The 15,923-nt window shown below is 47.7% G+C and overlaps 1 protein-coding gene across 2 annotated transcripts in view; it reads right to left on the minus strand.

Moving 5' to 3' along the window:
- Positions 1-15,923, minus strand: part of LOC125466744 (segment polarity protein dishevelled homolog DVL-1-like) — a 128,448-nt gene that overhangs the window by 89,084 nt on the left and 23,441 nt on the right. For both annotated transcript variants that reach the window (XM_048561694.2, XM_048561695.2), the window contains exon 2: positions 2,763-2,832. In XM_048561694.2, the coding sequence (XP_048417651.1) occupies positions 2,763-2,832 (70 nt within the window). The remainder of the gene's footprint in view (positions 1-2,762; positions 2,833-15,923) is intronic.

The raw sequence follows: 15,923 nt of genomic DNA on the forward strand, positions 1-15,923 counted from the left end.
AAAACCTCCTTACTTTTCTCTGCTCCTGTGGAAACAGTTCCACTACCTCAAGGGCCTTGTTATGGCTCATCAATCAATCTGTTCAGAAGTTTTATCACACACCTCTACAGCAGGTGAGGCGTGACACTGGACCTGCTGGCTCAAAGGTAGGGACATTACTAGAGATAATGGGAACTGCAGATGCTGGAGATTCCAAGATAATAAAATGTGAGGCTGGATGAACACAGCAGGCCAAGCAGCATCTCAGGAGCACAAAAGCTGACGTTTCGGGCCTAGACCCTTCATCAGAGAGGGGGATGGGGGGAGGGAACTGGAATAAATAGGGAGAGAGGGGGAGGCGGACCGAAGATGGAGAGTAAAGAAGATAGGTGGAGAAGGTATGGGTGGGGAGGTAGGGAGGGGATAGGTCAGTCCAGGGAAGACGGACAGGTCAAGGAGGTGGGATGAGGTTAGTAGGTAGCTGGGGGTGCGGCTTGGGGTGGGAGGAAGGGATGGGTGAGAGGAAGAACCGGTTAGGGAGGCAGAGACAGGTTGGACTGGTTTTGGGATGCAGTGGGTGGGGGGGAAGAGCTGGGCTGGTTGTGTGGTGCAGTGGGGGGAGGGGATGAACTGGGCTGGTTTAGGGATGCAGTGGGGGAAGGGGAGATTTTGAAACTGGTGAAGTCCACATTGATACCATATGGCTGCAGGGTTCCCAGGCGGAATATGAGTTGCTGTTCCTGCAACCTTCGGGTGGCATCATTGTGGCAGTGCAGGAGGCCCATGATGGACATGTCATCAAGAGAATGGGAGGGGGAGTGGAAATGGTTTGCGACTGGGAGGTGCAGTTGTTTGTTGCGAACTGAGCGGAGGTGTTCTGCAAAGCGGTCCCCAAGCCTCCGCTTGGTTTCCCCAATGTAGAGAAAGCCGCACCGGGTACAGTGGATGCAGTATACCACATTGGCAGATGTGCAGGTGAACCTCTGCTTAATGTGGAATGTCATCTTGGGGCCTGGGATGGGGGTGAGGGAGGAGGTGTGGGGACAAGTGTAGCATTTCCTGCGGTTGCAGGGGAAGGTGCCGGGTGTGGTGGGGTTGGAGGGCAGTGTGGAGCGAACAAGGGAGTCACGGAGAGAGTGGTCTCTCCGGAAAGCAGACAGGGGTGGGGATGGAAAAATGTCTTGGGTGGTGGGGTCGGATTGTAAATGGCGGAAATGTCGGAGGATAATGCGTTGTATCCGGAGGTTGGTAGGGTGGTGTGTGAGAACGAGGGGGATCCTCTTGGGGCGGTTGTGGCGGGGGCGGGGTGTGAGGGATGTGTCGCGGGAAATGCGGGAGACGCGGTCAAGGGCGTTCTCAATCACCGTGGGGGGGAAGTTGCGGTCCTTAAAGAACTTGGACATCTGGGATGTGCGGGAGTGGAATGTCTTATCGTGGGAGCAGATGCGGCGGAGGCGGAGGAATTGGGAATAGGGGATGGAATTTTTGCAGGAGGGTGGGTGGGAGGAGGTGTATTCTAGGTAGCTGTGGGAGTCAGTGGGCTTGAAATGGACATCAGTTACAAGCTGGTTGCCTGAGATGGAGACTGAGAGGTCCAGGAAGGTGAGGGATGTGCTGGAGATGGCCCAGGTGAACTGAAGGTTGGGGTGGAAGGTGTTGGTGAAGTGGATGAACTGTTCGAGCTCCTCTGGGGAGCAAGAGGCGGCGCCGATACAGTCATCAATGTACCGGAGGAAGAGGTGGGGTTTGGGGCCTGTGTAGGTGCGGAAGATGGACTGTTCCACGTAACCTACAAAGAGGCAGGCATAGCTGGGGCCCATGCGGGTGCCCATGGCCACCCCCTTAGTCTGTAGGAAGTGGGAGGAGTCAAAAGAGAAGTTGTTGAGTGTGAGGACGAGTTCCGCTAGGCGGATGAGAGTGTCGGTGGAGGGGGCCTGGTCGGGCCTGCGGGACAGGAAGAAGCGGAGGGCCTTGAGGCCATCTCCATGCGGAATGCAGGTGTACAGGGACTGGACGTCCATGGTGAATATGAGGTGTTGGGGGCCCCCATGTCTAGGGACATTACTACTTTGTCACAAGTGACCTTCTATTCATGGTTCATTTTTATACAGAGAGTGGTTCACGTGTGGAACAAACTTACTGAGTAAGTGGTGGATGTGAGTACAATTACAATGTTTAAAAAGCATTTGGATAGATACATGAATAAGAAAGGTTTGGAGGGATAAGGGCCAAGGGAGGCATTTGCCTAGTGGCATTATTGCTGGGCTGTTAATCCAGAGACCCAGGTAATGTTCTGGGGAGGGATAGTAGGAACTGCAGATTCTGGAGAATCTGAGATAACAAGGTGTGCAGCTGGATGAAGACAGCTGGCCAAGCAGCATCAGAGGAGCAGGAAGGCTCCTAGACTCCTTTTATCTATTCTTGTGTGGTGTACCTAAAGTGCAATCCATTTCCTAGTTTTGTAAATATACCTTTGCTTTCCATAGTTTTGTATTTGAAACCAAGGCTTTTTTTGTTCACTCACAGCCTTTGGTGTCTTTTTATTACTGTCCCTTTCAAACAAAGGAACTACACACCGCAGACATTAAACTGCTGATGATGCATGACCAGCTGAGTATTTCCAGAAACGCCTGCTTTTGTTTCTGACATTAATAAAGCCTGTGTCCAGGAATATTCTGAATCCACGATATCATCTGGACCCTCCATTGGGTTAACAAGTCAAAGGCAGGAATGCATTATTCTTTCCCTATCCAATTGTCCCCTCTGCCATATTGCATACTTACCCATGAGACCACTCTACCATTGAAACACGGTAACTTGGCATTGTCATCTGAAATTTCTTCCTTCACAACCCTGCAATAAAAATAATGACAGCATTAGCCAGGACACTTAATATTTACAAAGCAGGCCAGAGTCCCAAGAATGATAGTTAAAAATTAACCCTCTGTTCGACCAACATTACAATGTACAATTCCAACACCTTAATTCAATTAATTAAAACTTCCTGATGGTTGGAGACTGATGCTAACAAATGATATGATATTTTGCCTGTAACAACACTAATTAGCTCCAGGCTTTCTACCAAAAACCAGCAATCTGTGCTAAACTGTGCATGTCACACAGCCTGGGCACAACAGCCTCCCTACAGAACTCAATCCACAGGTGTCCTCTGTCACCCAAGTTACAATGTGGAGCTCAATGCCTTACCCACTAACTTCTCCTGTTGACTGAGTACAATAAAGTACAGGTAAGGATACAAATATATTCCAGCTTGGGAACTTGAATATCCAAGTGAGGCTCAGTATCATTAATACTGACTGATCTGGCTGAATCCAAAGAATATAGCTGCTAGACTGAATCTGCAGCTGGTGGGGAGGGAACCAAGGAAAATATCTACTTGACCTTGTCTCTCAATCTAAGTGCTGCAGTCGCTTCCATCCACAACAGAACTGGTTGCAGTGACTACCACACAGTCCTTATGGAGATGAAGCCCTGACTTCAGCTAAGGACAAGCTCCATCATCTTCTTTGGGACTAGCACCATAGCAAATGAGACAGACTTCAAACAGCTCTAGCAACTCAAAATTAGGTATCCATGAGGCACTGTGGGCTGTCAGCAGCAACAGGCTTGTATTCAGTTATGATCTGTAATCTCATGACCTGGCATATCCATCATTCTATCATTGCCATCAAGCTAGGAGATAAACCCTGTTTAAATGAGAAGTGCAGGAGGGCATGACAGGAGCAACACCAAAAAAAATGAGGAGGCAACCTGGTGAAGGAACAACACAAGACTACTTACATGCAAAACTGTAGAAGTCAGGGCTAAGCAATTCCACAATAAACAGATCAACTCTAAACTCCACAGACCTGCCACATCCATTATAAATGGTGGTGGACAACTGGACAATTAAACAACTTAAGGCTCCACAAATATCCACATCCCCACCAATGGAGGAGACTAACACATCAATACAAGTTTGAAGTATTTGCATTAATCATCAGTCACAAGTGCCAAATGAACATTCCAGGTCAGCCTCCCCCTGGAGGTTCCCAACATCCCAATGCCAGTTCTTAACAATATGATTCACTCTACGTGTTATCAAGGAGTAGCTGAAAACATTCAATACTGCAAAGCGCTGGGCCCTGACAACATTCCAGCAACAGTATTGAAGCCTTGTACTTCAGAGCTAGCCAAACCCTAGTCAGGTATTTCCTGTGCAGACAAAAAAAATCGGGAAAATTCTAAGGCAGTCAATTACTGTCACTTTTGATCACCAGGATGGTGGTAGAAGAGGTCATCAACATTGCTAACAAGCAGCACTTTCAAAGGAATAACATGTTCATTCATTCTTGAATTGGATTCCATGAGGGCCACTTGGCTGCTGACCTCGTTAAAGCTTTGGTCCAAACATAAATTTAAATGCTGAACCCCCAAGATGAAGTTTGAATAATTGCCTTTGACATCAAGGCAGTATTTGCTTGAATATGACATCAAGAAGCTCTTGGAAATCATAGGGAAATCTCTCTGTGGTTTGGAGTCATACTGAGAACAAAGGAACATAGTTTTGGTTGTTCGAAGTCAATCGTCTCAGTCCCAGAACATCACTGCCAGACAATGATCAGCTCCAACAAAAAGGTAATCTCACCATCACTCCTTGACATTCAATGGTATTACCATCACGAAAACCCCCACTTTTGACATTCTGAGGGTTACCACTGACTAGAAACTGAACAGAACCAGCCATGTGAAAATTGTGACTACAAGAACAGTCAGAGGCAAGTAACTCACTTCTTGTCTCTCCAATATCTGTCCACCATCTACAAGCATAAAATATGACTTGCCTAGATGACTGCAACTCCAAATCATCCAGGAAAAAGCAGCCTGCTTGATTAGCACACCATCTACCACATTTAATATTCACTTCCTTCATCAGCGACAGGTACTGGCAGCAGTGTACACCATCTACAAGATGCACCAAGACTTCTCCAACAGCTCCTTCCAAATCCAATACTTGTACTTCTGGAAGGAATAGGGCAGCAGATGCATAGGAACACCACCACCTACAAGTCCCCCTCCAAACCACACTGTTGCTTGGTCAAAATTCTGAAACGCCTTTCCTGAAAGCATTGCGGGAGGTCCTACATACCCAAAGCAATACTTAAAAATCCATTCTACATCCTCTCCAAAAGCAGTCACATCAGTCATAAAACATGGTACACAACAGAACACAATACTTCAGTTGAGGCCAAACCAGTGATTTCTCAAGATTCCCAATAACTTCAGCTTCTGAGGAATTGCAAATGGTATTGAACACTGTAACCATCAGTGAACACACCCAGTTCTGACCTTATGATAGAAGATCATCGATGAAACAGCTGAAGATAAATGCATCTCATACTCTGCTTTGAGAAATTCCTGCAACAGTGGCCTGAGGCTGAGATAATTAGCCTCCAACAACCAAAAGCATTTTCCTTTGTGCACTCCAATGGGTTTCTTATTGATGCCAACTGAATTTGGTCAGGGTTCCTTGGCAGAAACTACTACAAACAACGTCTGCTATTCCAGTGAATGATAGTACAGATCTATTTGCTGTCACACGCTTCATTGTAAAAACAGGAAATCATGCATTGAGCTCAATTAAAAGAAACAGTGCTGAAATCTCTGAACTTATTGGGCTAGCACAGCAAGTGGAGACAAATATACCATACTGCCTTCAGGAAATAACCCAGAATTTTGGGATAGAATGCTAAATATCAACTGAGAACTTTCACAATTTTCAACCAATTTTCCTCTGGAAAGCCTACTCAGTCCTCCTCCCGAAGCCCCACCCTTCGCCACACATCCCCATAAATACTGCCACAATCCTACCCTCCAGCAGTTTAACGGACAGTTAAACTTATTAGTTATAGTAGATCTATTCACATGGCAAACAAAAACATCACATTAATATTTTTCTCTCTAAAATCCAGGAGATTGGCCCAAGGCCAAGGCTGGACAAACTCTGGCATTCTCCTCTCACTCCATAACACAAAATTTAAACAATTTGCACGTGGGTGCATCATGGTGAGCTTTTGTAACCAGAATACAACAGTCTTTTGTTTTCTTTCTAAAGTTAAAGGCAATATTAACCACAGGGTTGCTCATTTAAACCCACAAGGGATTCCTAATTCCAGCTCATCTAAATACTTAGCATACTTAGAAACTGTAGTTGTTCATTGTTATTCTCAGGGATGCATGGTGACTGGGGCTTGGTGTTTAAAAGCAGTGCTTCAGGATGGATCTGGCCAAGACACTGGTCACAAAGGATCACTTCCCCACTTTGTATTTCAGCCCTTGAGAGATAATGGCCAACATTCCATAAGCCACTTTGATAACTTTTTTTGGGGTTTGTTTGCTGTATCTGAATACCTTCCATTGAAACACAGAACAGCTGCAATTACAGCAGAGAGAATATGAATACTGCAATGGCTCAGTGGTTAAAGGCAGTGGGCCACAGTGTTCACAAAGTCCTAGATTTGATTTGCAGTACATAATGAGTTTTTAGATCTCAGGGACACAGTAGAAGAGACGATACTAACAACTGAATTATTGTTGGATTTGGGAGTAACAAAACATGGGGCACCAGAGCCAGGTGTAGCTTTGGCAGGGGAGGAACTATCCTACTGTGTTCCTGCCCACCCGTGATCCAGTCCCCATAACACAGCAGGCAAGTGGGCACTGAAATTGGCAGCCAACCCATTGGTAGCAACACAGATACTAAATAGACTGAATGACAGGAACCAGAAAGTAATGGTCAGTGGATTTTTTTTTGGGTTGGAGGAAAGTTTGCAGTGGAGTTTCCCAGGGTCAGTATTGGGATCCTTGCTTTTCCTGATACATATGAACGATCTAGATCTTGGTGTGGCGGGGGCAATTTCAAAGTTTGCAGATGATACTAAACTTGGACAAATTGTAAACTGTGAGGAAAACAGGGCAGAACTACAAAAGGACCCAGACAAGTCGGTAGAGTGGGCACATGATCTGACTAAAAGGAGGAATTAGGGAGAAACTGTTCCTACTCACAAAAGGAAGAAGAACGAGAGCATAGATATGAAGCAATCTGCAAAAGAAGCAAGGGTCAAGTGGGGAAAACTTTGAAGTCAGGCTCAATTGAGGAATTCAAGATGGAATTGAATGATTATTTGGATAAAAATGATGTACAAGGGAATGGGTGAAAACTCAGAGATTGGCACTGAGTACTGATGTGCATTTAATGAGCGGATACAGGCATGATGGATCGAATGGCCTCCTTCTCCAGTGTAACACTTCTGCAATGCTGTAATTTGCAAGCCAAATTATTAACAGGCAATGGGGCTTGTCCACAAGCAAATGTTCCAAATATTATGCTCTCACACCATCACATAGTTGGTATGGGCAGACAGGCAGAGAGGAGTTCCTACCACTCAATACCCCACCCACACTTCAGAAAATCTGACCACATTACTGTGCTCCTCCTTCCAGCTTACAAGTGGAAACTGAATGGGAGAATCCTTCATGAAAAGAAGTACAGTGCTGGACCAAGGTACTGGAAGACTGTTTCTGGGATTGCTTGGACTCGGTGGACTGGATCGTTATAGAATCATAGAGCTGTACAGCACGGAAACAGACCCTTCAGTCCAACTCGTTCATGTCAACCAGATGTCATAAATTAATCTGGTCCCATTTGCCAGTATTTGGCCCACATCCCTCTAAACCTTTCCTGTTCACATATTCATCCAGATGCATTTTAAATTCAGTTAACCAGCTTGACCACTTCTTCTGGCAGCTCATCCCTTACATGCACCACCATCAGCATGAAAATTTGCCCCTCGGGTCCCTTTAAAATTCCCCTCTCCTCTTAAATCGATGCCCTCTAGTTTTGGATTTCTCCACCTCAAGGAAAAGATTTGAACTATTCACCGTATCCATGCCCCTCATGGGTTTAATAAACCTCTGTAAGGTTAAAAAAAGGTAACTCCTCAGCCGCCAACACTCCAAGGTAAGATAGCCCCAGCCTATTCAACCTCTGCCTATGGCTCAAACCTAGCAACATCCTGATGCAGTAGGGGGAGGGGAGATTTTGAAGCTTGGGAAATGCACATTGATACCATTAGGCTGGAGCGTTCCAAGCAGAATATGAGTTGCTGTTCCTGCAACCTTTGGGTTGGCATCATTGTGACACTGCAGGAGGCCCAGGATGTCATCTAAGGAATGGGAGGGGGAGCTGAAATGGTTTGCGACTGGGAGGTGCAGTCGTTTATTGCGAACTGAGCATAGGTGTTCTGCAAAGCGGTCCCCAAGCCTCCGCTTGGTTTCCCCGATCACTGGAGGCCACAACGGGTACAACGGATGCAGTATACCATGCTGGCAGATGTGCAGGTGAACATCTGCTTGATGTGGAAAGTCTTCTTGGGGCCTGGGATGGGGGTGAGGGAGGAGGTATGGGGGCAGGTGTAGCTCTTCCTGCAGTTGCAGGGGAAAGTGCCGGGTGTGGTAGGGTTGGAGGGGCGTGTGGAGCGGACAAGGGATTCACGGAGAGAGTGATCCCTCCGGAAGGCAGACAAGGGTGGGGAGGGAAAAATGTCTTTGGTGGCGGGGTTGGATTGCAGATGGTGAAGTGTTGGAGGATGATGCAGTGGAGGTTGGTGGGGTGGTATGTGAGGACAAGGGGGATTCTCTTTTGGTGGTTATTGCAGGGACGGGATGTGAGGGATGAGTTGCAGGAAATGCGGGAGACACAGTCGAGGGTATTCTCGAACATTGCAGGAGGGAAGTTGCGGTCCTTGAAAAACAAGGACATCTGAGATGTACGGGAGTGGAATGCCTCATCCTGGGAGAAGATGCAGCAGAGGTGAAGGAATTGAGAATAGGGGATTTTTTCAAGTTTAACAACATCCTTCCTGTAGCAGGGAGGCCAGAATTGATTGCAGTATTCCAAAAGTGGCCAAACTAGTGTCCTGTACAGCAGCAACATGACCTCCCAACTCCTGTACTCAATGCACTGACTAATAAAGGCAAACACTTTCTTCAGTTCTGAGGAAGGAACCGAAACGTTAACTCTGATTTCTCTCCACAGATGCTGCCATACCTGCTGTGCTGGTTTTGTACATTCTTCGCCATCCTGTCTACCTGTGATTCCACTTTCAAAAAACTATTACACACCAGATATTTATTGAATTCAAACTGGATTCGACCTCAGGTTTCCAGATCATTCCCTGGGTTACCAAACTAGTGGCCTATACAACTAGGTCACAACTTCCAAATATTTACCCCCATGTATACCTCACCATGCTCTCTGTCAGTATACAAAGATATATAAATGTATACAATTCATATTAAATCCCACACCTTGCTCCCTCTCTATCTATATTTACATATAATGTGTATATCCAACAGTCCACGTTCAAGTGTTCAGCGGAAAACCGAGATGAATAAGCCACCAATGTCTCCGACTAAATTAGCAAATGCAGAGGACTGCATACCAAAGAAGTCATTCCGAGTGTTCCCCAACCTTAAACCTTGGATGAACCAGGAAATCCACTCACTCCTGAAGTCTAGACATGCAGCATTCAAGTCAGGTGGCCCAGACCAATACAAAAAATCCAGATACGACCTCCACAAAGCCACCGGGGAGGCCAACAGACAGTACCGGCCCAAGTTAAAGACCTAGACCTATCCAACAGACACCTGCCATCTATGGCAAGGCCTAAACAATATTATAGGATTCAAAATGAAAGAGTGTAAGGTCCCTCCCTGAGAAGCTCAATTTCACCAGAATCCCACCGGCATGGCAATGCCTACCCTAACAGCCCAGGCACACCTGTTCCCCCTGTCACTGCTCCATACATCAGATCGATCTTCCTGGGAGTCAACCCAAGGAAAGGGACGGGCCCGGATGGTGTCCCCGGCCAAACATCCAGATCCTGTGTGGACCAACTAGTGGAGGTATTCACCAACATCTTCAACCCCTCCCTCCTACAAGCTGATGTCCCCATCTGCTTCAAGAAGATCACCATTATCCCTGTACTCAAGAAAACACATGCAACATGTCTTAATGACTAATGCCCAGTGGCTCTGACTTCAATAATCATGATGTGCTTCGATAGGCTGGTCATGTCCCACATCAACTCCAGTCTCCCAGCCTGCCTCAATCCTCTACAATTTGCCTAAGAACATAACAGGTCCACAGCAGATGCCATATCCCTTGCCCTGCACTCATCCTGGAACATCTGGACAACAAAGACACCTATGTCAGACTCCTGTTTGTTGACTATAGCTTCACCTTCAACACCATTATCCCCTACAGACTGATCTCAAAACTCTAAGACGTTGGTCTCAGCTCTGCCCTCTGCAACTGGATCTTCAACTTTCTGACCCACAATCAGGCTGCAATCAGTGAGGATAGGTAACTGCACCTCCTCCACAATAAGATTCATCACTGGGGGAAATATCCTCAGCCCCTACAGGGACTCATACTAGTCCTGTATATCTATGACTGTGTTGCCAAATTCTGAACAAACACCATATACAAGTTCACTGACAACACCGCTGTAGTGGGACAGATATCTAACAATGATGAGTCAAAATACAGAAGGGTGATAGAGGGCTTGGTGACGTGGTGCAATGAAAACAATCTATCCTTCAATGTTGGCAAAACTAAAGAACTGATTATTGATTTCAGAAAGAAAGGAGGAGAACATGCCCCCCTCTACATCAAAGGAACGGAGGTTGAAAGAGCAAAGAGCATCAAATTACGCAGTGACGATAATTGACAACCGGTCCTGGACTTCCCACGTAAATGTGACAGCCAAGAAGGTATATCGATGCCTCTTCTTCCTCAGGCCGCTCAGGAAATTTGGCAGGTCCATAAGGTCCCTAATCAACTTCCACAGATCACCACAGAAAGGATATTGTCCAGGGGCATAACGTTCTGCTACAGTAACTGCTCTGCCCAGTACTGTAAGAAACTGCAGAAGGTAGTGTGCGCAGCCCAGACCATCACGGAAGCCAACCTTTCTTCCATGGGCTCATTTATACGGCTTGCTGCCACGGAAAGGAGGCCAACGTAATCAAAGACCCATCACGGCCCGGTAATGATCTCCTACAACTTCTTCTGCCAGGTAGAAGATACAGAAGCCTGAACACACACGAGAAAGTTCAGGAACAGCTTCTTTCCAGCTGTTATCAGACTGTTGGATGGACTCTAGCCTCAATTAATGTAACCTGTATGTCTCTTAAGTCTTTTTGATCTGTATAATCCTTCATTTGCTGTACCACTCATAAAACAAAGCCTTTCACTGTATTTTGGTACACATGACAATAAAAATGAAAAAAAAAACAAATAATTTTTATTTACCCAACTTGTTAAAGGACAGGAAGGAATGGGGGTTTTCACAGAGAGATCTACAAGATGTTACTGGCCACCAACCAACACCACCACCCTCACCAACCCATTGAGGGCAGAATCTCTACCTCACTTTCTTATGGCACCTTATGCAGGTTGATGGTGTGGGTCAGCTTTGTTTGATGCTGGCTTGTTCAGGACCTATTTCACAAGCAGTAATTAGAACACTGACTCTTCTTCTGAATGGGAACAAATTCACAAATCTAGAAATCCATAAAGTCAAAGAAAATTAGCATATCCCAAAACTTCCATAAACTCTTTCTCCTTCCCATTGTTCAGACTTCCTAATGTCTTGAGATTTGATGCTAATTGTTAGCTGTCCCATGATACACAGCTGGATCCAGAGCTGACACCTAAGATGGTCTGTAAGGTAACGGGGAGATTGCTGATGATCACAATAAAGTGAAACATATGCAAACCCATAAAAGGGCTAGTTGAGGTAGCCAGTTAAACACTGACTCACAGGAGTTGAGGGCTAGAGCACCGTTCTCTCAATGTGTGTAATCCAACTCATTCGCATGATATTATACAATCTTTCTATTAGTACAAATGTCCATGTGAAGCTTAGTTATTGTCATATTAAACAACTCGCCCAGAATACAAACCATCCCTAGTTTGGAGGAAAAGGAGTCTTTATTCACCAAATTAATCCATTTTATATGTAAATTCTGACAATTAGTGCCCCCAAGACTGACATCAAATGGTCAGAAAGAACATAAATCTGGTTTAAGATAACAAAGTGTGGAGCTGGACGAACACAGCAGGCCAAGCAACATCTCAGGAGCACAAAAGCTGACGTTTCGGGCCTAGGCCCTACATCAGACATGGCATCCCACAACCAGCCCAGTTCGTCCCCTCCCCACACTGCACCACACAACTAGCCCAGCTCATCCCCTCTACCCACTGCATCCCAAAACCAGCCCAGCCTGTCTCTGCCTCCCTAACCTGCTCTTCATCTCACCCATCCCTTCCTCCCACCTCAAGCCGCACCTCCATTTCCTACCCACGAACCTCATCCCACCTGCTTGACCTGTCCGTCTTCCCTGGACTGACCTGTCCCCTTCCTACCTATACTCTCCTCTCCACCTATCTTCTTTTCTCTCCATCTTCGGTCTGCCTCCCCCTCTCTCCCTATTTATTCCAGAACTCTCTCCTCATCCCCCTCTCTGATGAAGGGTCTAGGCCCGAAACGTCAGCTTTTGTGCTCCTGCGATGCTGCTGGGCCTGCTGTGTTAATCCAACTCCACATTTTGTTATCTTGGAAGAACTGGGATCTGGGAGGACAGAAGGGATGGAGGCACAGGCCTGGGATAGAGACAGAGAGGGAGTAGAGAGCAAAAGAAACCAGTGAGAGAGACAAGAAGACAAAACCCAAGGAAAGGAGCAGAGAGAGAACAATAAAGGCATGGGGTAAGAGAGAGAAGAGAGAGAAATCCCATTCAGAACAAGGAAAAGAGCAGAGAGGTGTGAGTGGGGAATAAACCCAGAGTAGAGAGAGAAGGACTGACGGAGAGAGAGAGAAATCCGAGGGAGAGAACGAGAAAGGACAGGTGCCAGCTCTCTGATGAAGGGTTGAGGCCCGAAACGTCAGCTTTTGTGCTCCTGATGGCTGCTTGGCCTGCTGTGTTCATCCGGCCCCACACTTTGTTATCTTGGATTCTCCAGCATCTGCAGTTCCCATTATCTCTGATAAATCTGGTTTAATATGGACATTCTACTTAATAGTTACTTGGCTCTATTTCTAAGCTAATAAAATGTGAGGCTGGATGAACACAGCAGGCCAAGCAGCATCTCAGGAGCACAAAAGCTGACGTTTCGGGCCTAGACCCTTCATCAGAGAGGGGGATGGGGAGAGGGTTCTGGAATAAATAGGGCGACAGGGGGAGGCGGACCGAAGATGGAGAGAAAAGAAGATAGGTGGAGAGGAGCGTATAGGTGGGGAGGTAGGGAGGGGATAGGTCAGTCCAGAGAAGATGGACAGGTCAAGGAGGAGGGATGAGGTTAGTAGATAGGAAGTGGAGGTGCGGCTTGAGGTGGGAGGAAGGGATGGGTGAGATGAAGAACAGATTAGGGAGGCAGAGACAGGGTTCGGCTGGTTTTGGGATGCAGTGGGGGGAGGGGATGAGCTGGGCTGGTTGTGTGATGCAGTGAGGGTAGGGGATGAACTGGGCTGGGTTTGGGATGCGGTGGGGGAAGGGGAGATTTTGAAGCTGGTGAAATCCACATTGATACCATTGGGCTGCAGGGTTCCCAAGCGGAATATGAGTTGCTGTTCCTGCAACCTTCGGGTGGCATCATTGTGGCACTGCAGGAGGCCCATAATGGACATGGTGTCTAAAGAATGAGAGAGGGAGTTCCCTGGCCCCCAACACCTCATTTTCACCATGGACGTCCAGTCCCTATGAAGAAAACCTGCCTGCCCTGGTCGACCCATTGTCTCAGCCTGTTCCTGCCCCACCGAACTCATCTCCACCTATCTGGACTCCATTTTCTCCCCTTTGGTCCAGGAACTCCCTACCTACGTCCGTGACACCACCCACGCCCTCCACCTCCTCCCGAACTTCCAATTCCCTAGCCCCCAACACCTCATTTTCACCATGGACATCCAGTCCCGATAAAGAAACACCTGTATTCCTCATGCAGATGGCCTCAAGGCCCTCCGCTTTTTCCTGTCCCACAGGCCCGACCAGTCCCCCTCCACCGATACCCTCATCTGCCTAGCCGAACTCGTCCTCACCCTCAACAAATTCTCTTTCGATTCCTCCCACTTCCTACAGACAAAGGGGGTGGGCCATGGGTACCCGCATGGGCCCAAGCTATGCCTGCCTCTTTGTACGTTACGTGGAACAGTCCCTCTTCGACACCTACACAGGCCCCAAACCCCACCTCTTCCTCCGTTACATTGATGACGGTATCGGCGGTGCCTCTTGCTCCCAAGAGGAGCTCGAACAGTTCATCCACTTCACCAACACCTTCCATCCCAACCTCAAGTTCACCTGGGCCATCTCCAACACATCCCTCACCTTCCTGGACCTCTCACTCTCCAACTCAGGTAACCAGCTAGGAACTGATGTCCATTTCAAGCCCACCGACTCCCACAGCTACCTAGAATACACCTACTCCCACCCGTCCTCCTGCAAAAATTCCATCCCCTATTCCCAATTCCTCCGCCGCATCTGCTCCCAGGATGAGGCATTCTACTCCCGCACATCCCAGATGTCCAAGTTCTTCAAGGACTGCAACTTTCTCCCCCGCAGTGGTCGAGAACGCCCTTCACTGCGTCTCCCGCAGTTCCCGCAACGCATCCTTCACACCCCGCCCCCGCCACAACCACTCCAAGAGGATCCCCCTCGTCCTCACACACCACCCCACCAACCTCCGGATACAACGCATCATCTTCCGACACTTCCGCCATCTACAATCTGACCCCACCACCCAAGACATTTTTCCATCCCCACCCTTGTCTGCCTTCCGGAGAGACCACTCTCTCCGTGACTCCCTTGTTGGCTCCACACTGCCCTCCAACCCCACCACACCCAGCACCTTCCCCTGCAGCTGCAGGAAGCGCTACACTAGCCCCCATACCTCCTCCCTGACCCCCATCCCAGGCCCCAAGATGACTTTCCATATTAAGCAGAGGTTCATCTGCACATCTGCCAATGTGGTATACTGTATCCATTGTACCCGGCGTGGCTTCCTCTACATTGGGGAAACCAAGCGGAAGCTTGGGGACCGCTTTGCAGAACACCTCCGCTTGGTTCGCAGTAAACAACTGCACCTCCCAGTCGCGAACCATTTTAACTCCCCCTCCCATTCTTTAGACGACATGTCCATCATGGGCCTCCTGCAGTGCCACAATGATGCCACCCGAAGGTTGCAGGAACAGCAACTCATATTCCGCTTGGGAACCCTGCAGCCCAATGGTATCAATGTGGACTTCACCAGCTTCAAAATCTCCCCTTCCCCCACCGCATCCCAAAACCAGCCCAGTTCGTCCCCTCTCCCCACTGCATCACACAACCAGCCCAGCTCATCCCCTCCCCCCACTGCATCCCAAAACCAGCCCAGCCTGTCTCTGCCTCCCTAACCTGCTCTTCCTCTCACCCATCCCTTCCTCCCACCTCAAGCCGCACCTCCATTTCCTACCTACTAACCTCATCCCACCTCCTTGACCTGTCCGTCTTCCCTGGACTGACCTATCCCTTCCCTACCTATACTCTCCTCTCCACCTATCTTCTTTTCTCTCCATCTTCGGTCCACCTCTCCCTGTCTCTCTATTTATTCCAGAACCCTCTCCAATGAAGAGTCTAGGCCCCAAACGTCAGCTTTTGTGCTCCTGAGATGCTGCTTGGCCTGCCATGTTCATGCAGCTTCACACTTTAATATCTTGGATTCTCCAGCATCTGCAGTTCCCATTATCTCTGGTACTTAGCTTCAGTATGTTTGACAATGACAAGATAGAGGAATGTTTGTCATGTATTCAATTTATCCTGTATGTGCTTTGGGAATGTTTGATGAG

Source organism: Stegostoma tigrinum, chromosome 28 (assembly GCF_030684315.1).
Source record: "Stegostoma tigrinum isolate sSteTig4 chromosome 28, sSteTig4.hap1, whole genome shotgun sequence".
In the NCBI taxonomy this organism is placed as follows: domain Eukaryota; kingdom Metazoa; phylum Chordata; class Chondrichthyes; order Orectolobiformes; family Stegostomatidae; genus Stegostoma; species Stegostoma tigrinum.